General features: G+C 44.5%; 1 protein-coding gene across 1 annotated transcript in view; it reads right to left on the reverse strand.

The window, feature by feature from the left end:
• Positions 1-780: 780 nt before the first annotated feature.
• Positions 781-12,028, reverse strand: part of mmp15b (matrix metallopeptidase 15b) — a 31,575-nt gene continuing 20,327 nt past the window's right edge. The window contains exons 8-10 of the mRNA XM_076735506.1: positions 8,072-8,222; positions 7,022-7,140; positions 781-6,730 (exon numbers count right to left, since the gene is read on the reverse strand). Of these exons, the coding sequence (XP_076591621.1) occupies positions 6,216-6,730; positions 7,022-7,140; positions 8,072-8,222 (785 nt within the window). The 3' untranslated portion in view covers positions 781-6,215. The remainder of the gene's footprint in view (positions 6,731-7,021; positions 7,141-8,071; positions 8,223-12,028) is intronic.

Here is a 12,028-nt window from a genome sequence, read left to right on the forward strand (position 1 = left end):
AAGTGAGGATTCATATTCTGGGGTTCATTGTTGTCCGTATGACATTTCAACTGTGCCTCAAACAGCTGGTGAGATGTTTCACTCCGGATTGATGTGTCAGACAGACGCCGTCACCCCTCTGGCATGTCTTATTTCTTTTTTCTCATCCCAGTGATAAATCGTTTTTATTTCTATTTCAAGCCTGCAGCCCTCAGCTAGGCTCCTCCATTAATTGATCAGGAGGTCTCCAATGAAGACAAAATAACTATCATTTGGTGTCAGTTTTGGCCAATTACGCCTCCGACGGGATGTGAGATGGTGTCGTTTTATTTTTTGGTCTTGGAAACAACTTACTCCGAGTCACACAAACATCTCATTAAAGTCTGCCATCAGTCTCTGCTCTCTAATTTGGTGTGTGTATAAAATCCATCGCAAAAAAAAAAACATTGTGGTGCTGTGAACAATGAACTTCCTCTCAGCGTGATGACACCATTGGCTGCTCGGTTTCTTACAGGCTCTGCACGCTGCTTGCTAACTTCCTCCCTGCTCATGTGGCTTCCTGGCAAACAGCCAGACCCCTCTCTCCCCACCTCTCGTGGCCCATAAAGCCGCTGCGCTGCCTGTCCCGTGTGAGACAGGAAGCAAGGCCCTATGGACAGTGACCTCACCGCAGGAAGAGAGTGGAGGGTGTGTGTTCTGTATGTGTGCATGGGTGTGTGGAATTGTGATTCTGTATTCTCTTCGGAAAGCTTTGTGCTTCACCAGTCACTGTGAAACAAGCTTCGAAACACAACATATTTTCAGAGCAATTTTTAATGTGTACATGTCCAGCATGGCTTGTTAACACACTCAACTAGAGGTGAACACACAACAACACAAACGTATAAAATCTTACATTTTCTACAGAGAAAAAACAAAACGCTAACAACCAATCAAAAAAACTAATTGGAATGTTATTAACCAAAAAAAAAAAAAAAAATGTCATATCAAGTTTGGAGAGAAAAAAATGCACAGAATCAAAATAAGACAAATGATCAAATACAAACAATAACCTCATCTGTTCAGATCGACTGCTGCTTTCTTCATCTTTAACCCCATCTCATTTTCAGAAACTGAAGAAACCATTACCGAAGAGAGAAGTTCAAGTGTGAGATGCCAAGTTCCTCTATTGATGATCAGTGCAGAACCGACTGAATCGAACAGCATCTGCTCTCTACCGTAGCTGCAGTTAGAGGATGAAAGCAGCTTTCTTCAGCTCAACAGTCGACGGCAGTCTGACGCTCAGTCATTTGTCAGCCATCTTTTCCGTTTCATCCCTGCGGTGAGTAGCTGAGTTAGTCAAGTGGTGATTTGAAATGAGTGGTTTCAGAGTGGATGGGCTCAGTGAGCAAGGTGAGATGCACTCTGGGAAAAAGAGCAACTGGACAACCCACAATTGTCTGCATTCGAGGCATCGTGAGCCACAGAGCTGACCCAAGATTCACTGCTGCCTGTCACATTGGACAGGTTTGCTCCGTTCTGCTTTGATCTTCTCAGTTTGTTCTTTATTCATCTGCTTTTCCCCGGCAGAGTTCGGGCTTTGCGCAGGGTTGATGCAATGACTTTTGAAGCTAGTGGCGTTTAGGAAGTGCAGTGATACACAGTGACCGCAGGAAGCCGAAACACAAAGAGTGCTCAGAGTGGAGAACAAAGACACAGCTAGAGGAATACCTGCCTCCTGAATGACTGTGGAGGTTTGAACAGAGGTGCTCATTGAAATAAAAGACCAAAAAAAGAAAAGTCTAAAGCCCGCGCTCAGAGCCAATCCAGCGGGGCTGCATGAGGAACGCTTAACATGCAGTGTTTACAGAAACACATCCTGAGAGAGATGAAAGCTCAGACAAGCTCAGCGATGTCCTCACCTTACCTAGACTTTACATCAAGGCCCTGTGCTTCAAAACCAACACGGCATTAACATAAAAGACCTTCAGCCTTTGCAACTTTACGTCTGAGTATGACATCCTGTTGCCAAGTCGGCATTCACCAAACTCAAGGGCTGACAGGTACGGTGCTTTTAAAGTGAGATCCTCCCCAGTGTTAAATGTTGCTGAACAAGGAGGTGGATCTAAAAACAGGCTCTGCTGTGTGAGGCTGGACCTTGGCCTGGACTACTTTCCTAAGGGGGGAGAGGGAGAGGGGGGGAGGAAGGTGAAGTTGGGGAAGACAATAATGTGTTTATGTGTGTGTATTAGGGAGAGAAAATAGGGGGAGGAGAGAGAGAGAGCGAGAGAGAGAAGGCCATTGTTGTTATTATGATCCCCCTGGGCTTCGAGGGCTGGGCTGAGTGTGCAGAGGGGAGGAGGGGAGAGAGAGTGGGAGATTTACAGTCAGAGAACAGGCCTCGCTTATGGAGAGCAGAGCTGATTAACCGAACACCTCGACACGCACACAAACACAAACACATGCATCAATCAGCCTGGACGGAGTCTGCTTGGTGTCCTGAGACGGTTCCATCCCTGTCAGTGTCACACACAGCCTCTCAAACTGCTGAGTCACCGGGACTGCCAAGCGAACTCAGGTGCACTCGGCTTTTTTTTTCGACTTTGAAGTGGTTATTTTAGCTTTGAAGTGGTCCAGTCCCTGTGGACTCTGTGTGGAGGTTACAGAGGAGAGAAAAGGAGGGTTGAGGCAGAAGAACTGCGAACACAACGATGAGGTCTGACGTGGTGATACGCCGTTTTCCGAGCCTGTCCAGACGCTATGCTAAGCACTCACTGATGTGCCTGTAGGACCGATGGACAGGAGAGAGGCGAGGGGGTTGGGGTGCTTTTAACGCTGATTAGCCTCGCCTGCCTAAGCCCCTCCACCCACCCCCAACCCTGAGGATGAGGAGGTGAGCAATGGACACAGGGCACTGTTTCCTGGCAACCGCTATCGACCGGCCACAGATCAATCTCCAGACTTCTGGTGATGACTGACGATGCTCCTCCTGCTCTTCCTTTCAGTACAGGTGTCCTGTTAGCTTTCCGTCTGTCTGCGTGGGTGTCTCACCTCAGCCTGTCTTCACCGAGCTGCAGGCCTACCACAGCAGCGCTGCTATGTATCTGTGCTGTCTGTCAACGTACAGTCTGCGAGACAACCTGCTGCTGCTTATGGAACTAAAACGAGTCAGGGGGCACATACTCAACTACAAGCAAAGCACTTAGAGCAAGCATTCCTAAAAAAGCTTGTCACCCACTGTAAGTTAAAGTTTCCTCTTTGGCGAGCACTGCTTTCGAGCGAGCAGGAGAATTTGGGTCACATGAGCTGCTGCCAGTGGAATAGAGCCATCAAAGTCCACTCTCTCTCTCTCTATTCCCACCCCTCCTTATTCCTGAGATCCAAACTTTGCAAGCTCAGGGAGACAAGGTCAGCCTCCCCTCCCCCTCCCCTCTTTCCTTGTCTCAGCTGCAGGAAGTCTCTCCTCACCCTCCCCGTCCACATCTGTGTAACCTGAGCCCCCTCTGGTCAGACAGGCAGCTCACTTCTTAATGCTACCTTAGATAAGCCTTCCTCCCATTCATTTTTCAAGTCGCGCTCTTGAGTCGTCCACTCCTACTCTCTCTAATTTTAGCTGTCTTGTGGACTCAAAATCTTATTTTTATGATAAAACTAGCAATGGCGAGATCATTTCACATTTCCCATTGCTGCCACACTTGCTGAATATCTTGAAATAGGACTGCTCATTCCAACAAGTATGATAAGACATTCTTGATATTGTTTGATATCATATTGTTTCTCTTCTTTAAAGACAAAAGGGTGATTTTTAAAGGACGACACCGCTGGTTTTGCACAATTTAGCACCTTCACTGCTCTAACAATGTGGTTTTACAAACCTTGCTGTTATTTTTTGTCTTTTATGGCCATGTTACCATGGCAGCCACTGGTTTCCATTCATGTCTGTACAATATCAAAATCAGCAAGCGTACTCAAACAACCTTGCTTGAGTTGTATAATCGATCCAAGTGAACATCAAGCCTGCAAGTTTGGTCAGAGTTACGTTCATTCTCACTTCACATAATCTGCGCGGTGATTCTCATCCTCTTTGAAAATAAATGGAAACCACTAGCTGTGAGGGACAGCATGAAAATCCATGCTCAAATGTAAAACTGCATGGCTCTCTAATACAGACATTAGTGAGGATTTAAGATTCTCTGACATCTCTGTTGTTCCGAGCTGAAAGAGGGAGTTGTGTGTTTTGGTTCTGAGAGTTCAAAGTTTACTTTCGGGTCACATGAGGTTAACAGCATCTTCACACACCTGCTGCTTTTTAATGAAGAGGATTAGTCCGTGTTCACATGAGCCTGCATGGCCTGAGCCCACCCTGCTGCTTCCAGCTCCGCTATATTTACAGCAGATAGACCACAGGGTCATCGGCGTTTCTAAAAGTGTCCTTTCAAAAAAGCACTAGCTGTAAAAAGTCCATCATAACCTGCACGGTTCATTAGCTGCACCCTGCCAGTGCTGCGCTGCATTTGTGGTGTTACATCCTGCTCTGAAGCTAAAGGCCGTGGCTTTGCTTTGTCTTTCCCTTGTTTTATGCCTCTCTCTCACACACAAATGTAATGAATGCTGCCTCTCTGCTGTTATTTCCCAGTGAACTGACTTTTTAACTTCACCATTAGTCTGTCTCCTCTGTAGCACAAAGAAAGGGCCATATTGTTGACAGAAAGGAGGCCACATACATGAAAGCTAGCGGAAGAGTCCCCTTTAAAGTCTGTTTACCCTTTTAGTCAAAGAGGTCTTTAAATGGTTTCCAAATAAGGAAGCGCAAGAAGGTAAAGCTGCGAGAGCTCAAGATAAAGAAGGAAAACAGAGCAGTAGTAGTTTGGATTAGGATTAAGGATAATTACTATTTATTACAACCTTGGGTTTATTCTCATAGCCATCACCTCTATCTGCTCGAGATTTTGAGATACGCTCAAATTTTTATCAAAAGATTCAACAAGCTTAAACAAGCAACGTATAGTGTGTCAATAGAGAGAATTCAGAGGTGCTGGCAGAGCCAGGCTAACTGATCTCCCTTTCTTTCAGTCCTGATGCTACAATAAGCTAATTCCCTGCTGCCTGTATCTTCATATTTAGCATACGGACATGAGATCTTGTCATCTCACTGTTAAAATCAAAATGTCAAGCCATTCCTTGAAACAAACCGCCCTGTTAAACAGATCTAATCTCGAGGTGAAGCCTGTATGATCCACAGCTTCTTAACAACAAGGCCACACTACCAGACCTCAGGGGTTAACTTGACGAGTATGGTGTTATTATTACTATTCAAGTTAAGATCAAAAATAACATCTAAACGGTAATAAACTGGAATTATCCTTTAAAACCAAAGCAGTGCCCAACCCTTAAGCTCAACACTGATCCAACCTTAGCCACAGCCTCATCAGAGGGAGTCAAAGGGAGGATAATACCTGGACTAAACGCAGACGTCTAAATACCTCTTAATGTAAACTACAGTGAAATGTTTCTCTCCGCCTCACCTCCACCCCACGACATGCTGCACTGCAGGGAACAGGTGATGAGATGGAGCAACGTAAGGATGATGAAGGGAGGAAGTAACACGACTAAACCCGGCATGAAGCATAATGGCCTGTCGACAAATCGCTCTTTCTTTTCTAACCCTCTGCATTTTGTCCTTGTCTGGCGACTGTGATAGCATAAGCAGATGTTAAGTTATCAGCAAGGAAAAAGCCCCTACTGAGATTAGGGGAAGGAGGAGGGCGGTGCAGAGAGAGAATAGAAGGGCCTTCCTGGTTTAGAAATAATAATAAAAACAAAAAGTCACACAAAATGAACCAAAACAAAAATAACAAGAAAAAAAAACAACAATGTGCAAACTTCTCTCATATAAATAGACTGCAGTCACTGCATTGTAGAGCACCATGGGGGGCAGGAGGAGGTTAGGGTGGTGTGTGCGTGTGTGTGTGTGTGTGTGTGTTTGTGTTGGAGGGTATGTATATGTAAAACATAATTTATGCTTGCTTCTAGTTTGTGGGTGTGTGTGTGTGTGTGTGTGTGTGTGTGTGTGTGTGTGTGTGTATGTGTGTGTCAGTACAATATTGGATCTACTACCACATGTACTACGAGTTGCAGGAGCCACTGAGCACAGAGACTTGAGACCGATGGATCACTGGGAAGAGGGTTGGATTAGAGGAGGGTGGTGTCTAAGATCCAATTGGAGTTCAAAGTTCAGTTTCCCCTCATGTCAAGGGTCAGACCCAGTCCTGCAGCGAGCGCTTGCAGTGCACCAGCAGCCGCGGCGCACCTTTGCTCTGCAGTGTGTTGATGATGGCGTAGATCAGTCCCAGGATGCACAGCACCAGGACCAGTGGGATGGTTACCATCAGGATGTTCATGGTCCGTTCCTCGCTGTCGTCCACCTTCAGCACCACGTCCACCTCGTTGGTGTCTTCCTCACGACCCTCGCGGTAGTCTTCGTCTTTGTCGTTGTCTGACCCTCTGCCCGCGTCTTTGTCCGTTCCACCGCGATCCGTTCCATCCCGGTCTTTGCCCTTGTCGCCGTCACGTCCTGCATCCGGGTTGAACGGTGGGCGGTTCACGTCTGGGTACTTGCGTCCTGAATCTGTGTCCGTGTCTCTGTCTGGGTCCAGGTCCACGCTGCAGCCCATAAAGTCTCTCAGAATGGACTTAGGGTAACCGGGTTCGCTCTTCATGCGGTGGTTATCAAACTTCCAGTACTTTGATCCTTTGTAGAAGAAAGTGTATGCTGAAGACAGAAACAAGAGCAGAAGATGTCAGCCAACATAACAATGTGAGAACATGCTTAGAAAAAAAAAAAAAGAATCAAATTTTTACTCAAAATTGTTTGATTTATTTAAAATAACTTCCCCTCTTTCCTGATGGTTTCTTGACCACACCCTGAGTCTTTGTTTAATATGTGAACCTGTCTGTCCCAGCCCCTCCTTGCCCCCCTTTCACACACACACACACACACACACACACACACACACACACATATACACACACTCAGAAAACCACTCTTCTTGTATCAGCTCACCCCCATCATCGCTGAGGAAGGCCCCCTTGGGAGTAGAAGGCACTGACGAATCCCAGACGCTGATTGGTTTCGGGTAGCCTCTGTCAGCCAAGCGTGACTGCTCGTTGAAGCGCCAGTACCTGCAGACAGTGGCGGAGGAGAGGGTTGTTACTGTTTATCAAGTGTCCAAACAAGACAAGAACAGACTTCTCACACAGCACAGTACACGCTGGGCCTACAGGTGTGTGTAAAACAACACGCTTTCCACCGAACATTCAAATCTGTTCTGACTGTAAATTCACTGGTAAAGAGGAAGTCAGTTCATCAGACTGTTCCCACTTAGCCAGGGCTTACTGAATTTGTAGACCTATTGTGTCATTATTTTTCTAGGAGTGTTTTCATAAATATGGCATATACTTATGTTTGTTCTGTGTGTTTTTATTGTTCACAGAACTTTCTAACTTTGTTATCAAGGAGCTGTGCAAATACAGCTGCTGTTACAGTCTACTCTTGCATAGCTTAATACTTCCAGGGTGATGGTGGACATTTCTAACATGAATTATTCAGGTGAGCTCAGTCTTTTAGTCCATATACTGGAAACAGAAACAGAAACCTCCAGGTGGATGGATGTAAAACCTTCATACTATATTAATTATACTAATTAAGACACATTTGAAAAATACAAATTCTTTGAGGCTAAAATCAAAAACCAATCACTAAATCAATCTGATATGTTAATACTGGACCAGTTTGAGCAGCTGAGGACGAGCTCCAACTCTGCGGTGAAGTAATGCGACAAAAACACTTCTGAATCTGTTTCCTTCCAATCGTCAAATAGGTGTCAACCATTATTAAAAAAAAAGAGCAAGTATCTGAGCATTTACAAGTCATATTGATTTTATTTCATGGAATGACAGCAGCTGAGATCAAGCTCAGCCTGTAAAACGCTGTCTTAACGTTCAGATCTAATTAAACTATTGACACAGTAATAGATAATATACTGATATAGTGGGAAATTAGATTAGACAGAATAGGTTTCATGTGATGCTGACAGGTCATAGGACACGTTACCAGTCTCCTTGAAAGATGTAAGTGTAGCCGGATGGCTCCCACCAGATAGCTGTGTCTATTCGGTCATAGGGAATATCGCGACCATAGTCAACCAGCTCCATAGGATAGCTTGGTTCCAGGTTAGCCTCTCTGAAAAGCCAGAATCTGTTTCCTGAGGAGAGGAGAGGAGTGGAGAGGAGAGGAGAGGAGAGGAGTGGAGAGGAGAGGAGTGGAGAGGGAAGGAGAGGGGAGGGGAGGAGAGAGAAAAATCACTTAATGATCCTCTCTGGTGCATTTATCTGTACATTCCCTATCCACTCCCACTCGTAACCCTTATGGATTTTGGAAAATGTTAACAAGTTACACATGATCACACACACTCATGAAACTAACATACATGTCCACATACAAGAACAGACGTACCAACCCACACTCTGCTCACAGTTACTTTGCTGGCACAGAATATGCTAAATTACTGAAATTGAATGAGGTATAAAAAGAGCACAATCAGAGAAACCAAAACCAGCATTTACACACACTTGTAAATTATGTGAATGCAATAATGATGTGTTGGCAAGCAATCAAAAAAACAGAGTACAACATCAGCGACTACGGAGTTTGGGTTTTGCTTGTAATTATCCATTAGGAGCAGCTTGTCTTATGTCAGGCTGAAGGGAAGGTTTTATTGTTTTGACTGTGTAAGAGTGGGGGACTCCGGTCCTCCTGGCAGCATTACATATCTCCTCTTGGCTTCAATCCGCTTTCACGCACACCCACCCGCCCGCCCACCCACCTCCGGCCCCTTTGCTCCTCATTTAAAATGAAAGTTCTACACTCAGCATCTGGAGAGAACGAGTGGTTGACGCAATGCTTCCCAGGGTTCCTGCAGAGCACGGCCCTGATGCAAAATCCCATGGCTTGTTCTATGACTTTCCATAAGTACAGAGGAGCGCCTCAGCGACCGAAACATTTGATTCCTTCCTGCTGTGCAACTGCTGTTTTTCTGAAGGGATAAAAACTGTGGTTTTTACAGTTGGGCTTGTTTGGACTACAAACAGCTGTCAAACCTCTGGGTAATACAACAGCTGTGTAGTGGATGAATTCATTTTTGCATGTTACTGTACTGAGAATTTGGTAAAGTCTCTGATATTGCCATACTTTCAAGTCTGGATAACACCATTCAAAATCCAAATATTCCAGATATCTGATGTCCAATATGTCCCAAATCCACGTTTGTGTGTGTGTATATATATGACAAGTTCCACAAGTTTGAACTCTTTTTCTTGGTGGTTGGTAAGTTGAACTCAGGAGTCCAAAGTTCCCAGAATGCAAAATGCAGTCCACTCAATTTACACCAGATACAAGAGCTTTCTTGTTGACTTGACAGCTCACAACAACCACGCTTCTTGTCCTCACTTTTATGTACTGTATATTTACAACAAAATGAAAGCTGGTCACATAGCATTGCACTGCCTCTGCACATTCACTGAGATAATGCTAGAGTTAGATTGTCTTGCTAGCTAGCCCACAGAATGTCACACAAAAACAATTTGACAATTCTACCATATTTTTAGATTTTTTTTACCTAAAATAACCCTAAATTAAATTTGGAAATAGCAGTTCAGTCAGCCAACATACATTATGTTGTCAGTGTATAATATGTACAGTGTGGTGTCTGAACTTTGGCCTGGTCACAGTTACTTCCTCAATAGGATACCATAGGCTGTGATAGTTGTGGGTTTTGTTGTCCATCACTGCTGATAGGATGTCATGTGTACGCAGGGATACTTGTCTGCCTCAAAATCTCAGCTCCCAAAGCCATGAAAACACAAGTGCATACAAAATTATAGATTCAGAGGGGCCTGCCATCTTCAGATGACAGGAAGTCAGGTTGGCGACTAATCTGATTGGTCTATCAGACATTCAGACACTCAGGTCTGCCAGTCTTTCCTAACCTGACATGCCAGATGGTTTGTTACACAGAACCATCTGTGAAGTCGTCCTTGGACACTGTTTGGAAAAGGGCAAAAATCTTGGCAAGTGATTGGATGAACCATCTGTCTATCGCGATCTATCACAGGCTAACTCCAACCAATCACATTGAAAAAGCATATGATGTTGTAGTTGAACTCCGGCCAGAACCAATTGGGACAAGAGTGAAAACATGTTTTCTATGGAGGAAAGCCTTCAGTGCTTCTTTGCTTTTCAAGGAAGAAACACCCTCCAGTTCTGATGTGACTGATGCTACAGCAGCATCTATTTCATTCTTCCAAGCAGTCCCTGAACTCAACACAGACAGAGCGGCTGATGTCACGTCAATGCATCATGACGGCTTTCAACAAAACATAAGTAAACAAACAATGGTCTTTAGTTGTTGTTGTTGTTGAAGTAAAAGCCAGTGCGCCTTGGTTAGCTTGTAGGGACGCGCTGGCAGTTACACGGACAGATTTATGCTCTTTAGTGGAGTTTGGATTCCCAACAAGCAGTTTTCACAGACCACATTCTAACAGAAACAGTGTTCTGCAGGTATGTTTTGTACTGAGCGAGCTAACAGCTAAGAAGCTGAAACCTCATTCTGAAGGAGGATTCATGAAGGAGTGCCTTGTTGCTGTAATTATTCCAGTTTGGCTGGAGTAATTCATAGAGATGAAGGAAAACTTGATGTGGAAACTCAGTGATATCAAGTGCGTGTGTGTGTGATTTGGCCTTCATGGTGGACATTCTCAGAGCTGAGCTCGCTGCAAATTAATTTGGCAAATTAAAGCTGTGGCAAGTACAAATGGAAAGAGGCAACACCCCACTGAGCATGGCCATCGAAGGATGTTGTAAAAATTGAAATCGCCCTCAATAGGAAAGAGGTTCCCACCCCTGATCTATGCTAACTCTTCAGGAGCTGCAACTGGTTCAAAATAGTCACTTCCCTCACTGTCGTCTAACCATGCCTGTAGCTGTCAGTAGCTCCTCATAGGATGCTGACTGTTACAAAAACAATGTGTGTTTGGTCACAAACGGATAACTCTAACATTCTCAGCTTGCATGGTCTGGTGTGGTCTCATGATCTCGTGAATCCAGCTGCCTCACAAGGTTAAATCTTTCCTTCCATCCTTTTTTCTTTCTTTGCTAATGGCTTGCAGCCAAATGTCACACTGAGAGGCTTGCTGATGACATCATCCTCCTCATCATCATCATCAACAGCTGCCCCAAAGCCTGAATCCCCCAGAATCAAGTTGCATTATAGACGGAGTACTTGCTTTTTCATTCAACATCTTTAAAGCTCCCCTCAGTGACTCACAGCATAAATAATGACCTGTGCTAACGCAGATTTATACTCTGCATGTAGAATACATTATGTATCCCTGCTTTCTCCAGGAGGCCAGAGTATGTACAGTATATCTTCAACATTATCTGCAGAAGATGAGGAAAGTTCCAGAATCATTTTTACTGTTAAAATATGAAAGCACTAAGACTTGGAGCAATCTAACTGTATTCAGGCTGTGCAGAAGAAACCAGATGGTGAACTGCTTTCTATGCAGCAGAGTGTATGGTATACAGGGTAGAGTCATGTTCCATATGCTCCTGAAAACTGCACTTATATCCATCCATGGATATCCTTATCCATAAAGATGAGAACAAAGGAATATTTTACCTTAAAGGGCAGGCATGCCTTCTACATATGCAAGAAAGACTGACTTCAGACTGATTCCAACTATGATTGTGTATTGGCCTGGCAGAGTACACAGCACTGCTTCACTGGAAACTGAATCCAAACACGAGTGTTGATGCCACAGAAGCACAGCAGTGTTGTGACACAAACTTTCTATCTTTTTTTCTTGCATGCTGTAAAGCAGCCTGTACCCTAATTTCAAAATTGGGCATATTCTCAAAGGGTTTTGTTGCTCCTGGAAGTCTGTCATGCTCTAAGTGACAGCTAATAATACCAGAAGAAGTTTATTTAGAACAGGGTCGGGCCTGTTTTTT

The sequence above is a fragment of the Chaetodon auriga genome, chromosome 1 (assembly GCF_051107435.1).
Source record: "Chaetodon auriga isolate fChaAug3 chromosome 1, fChaAug3.hap1, whole genome shotgun sequence".
Classification (NCBI taxonomy): Eukaryota; Metazoa; Chordata; class Actinopteri; order Chaetodontiformes; family Chaetodontidae; genus Chaetodon; species Chaetodon auriga.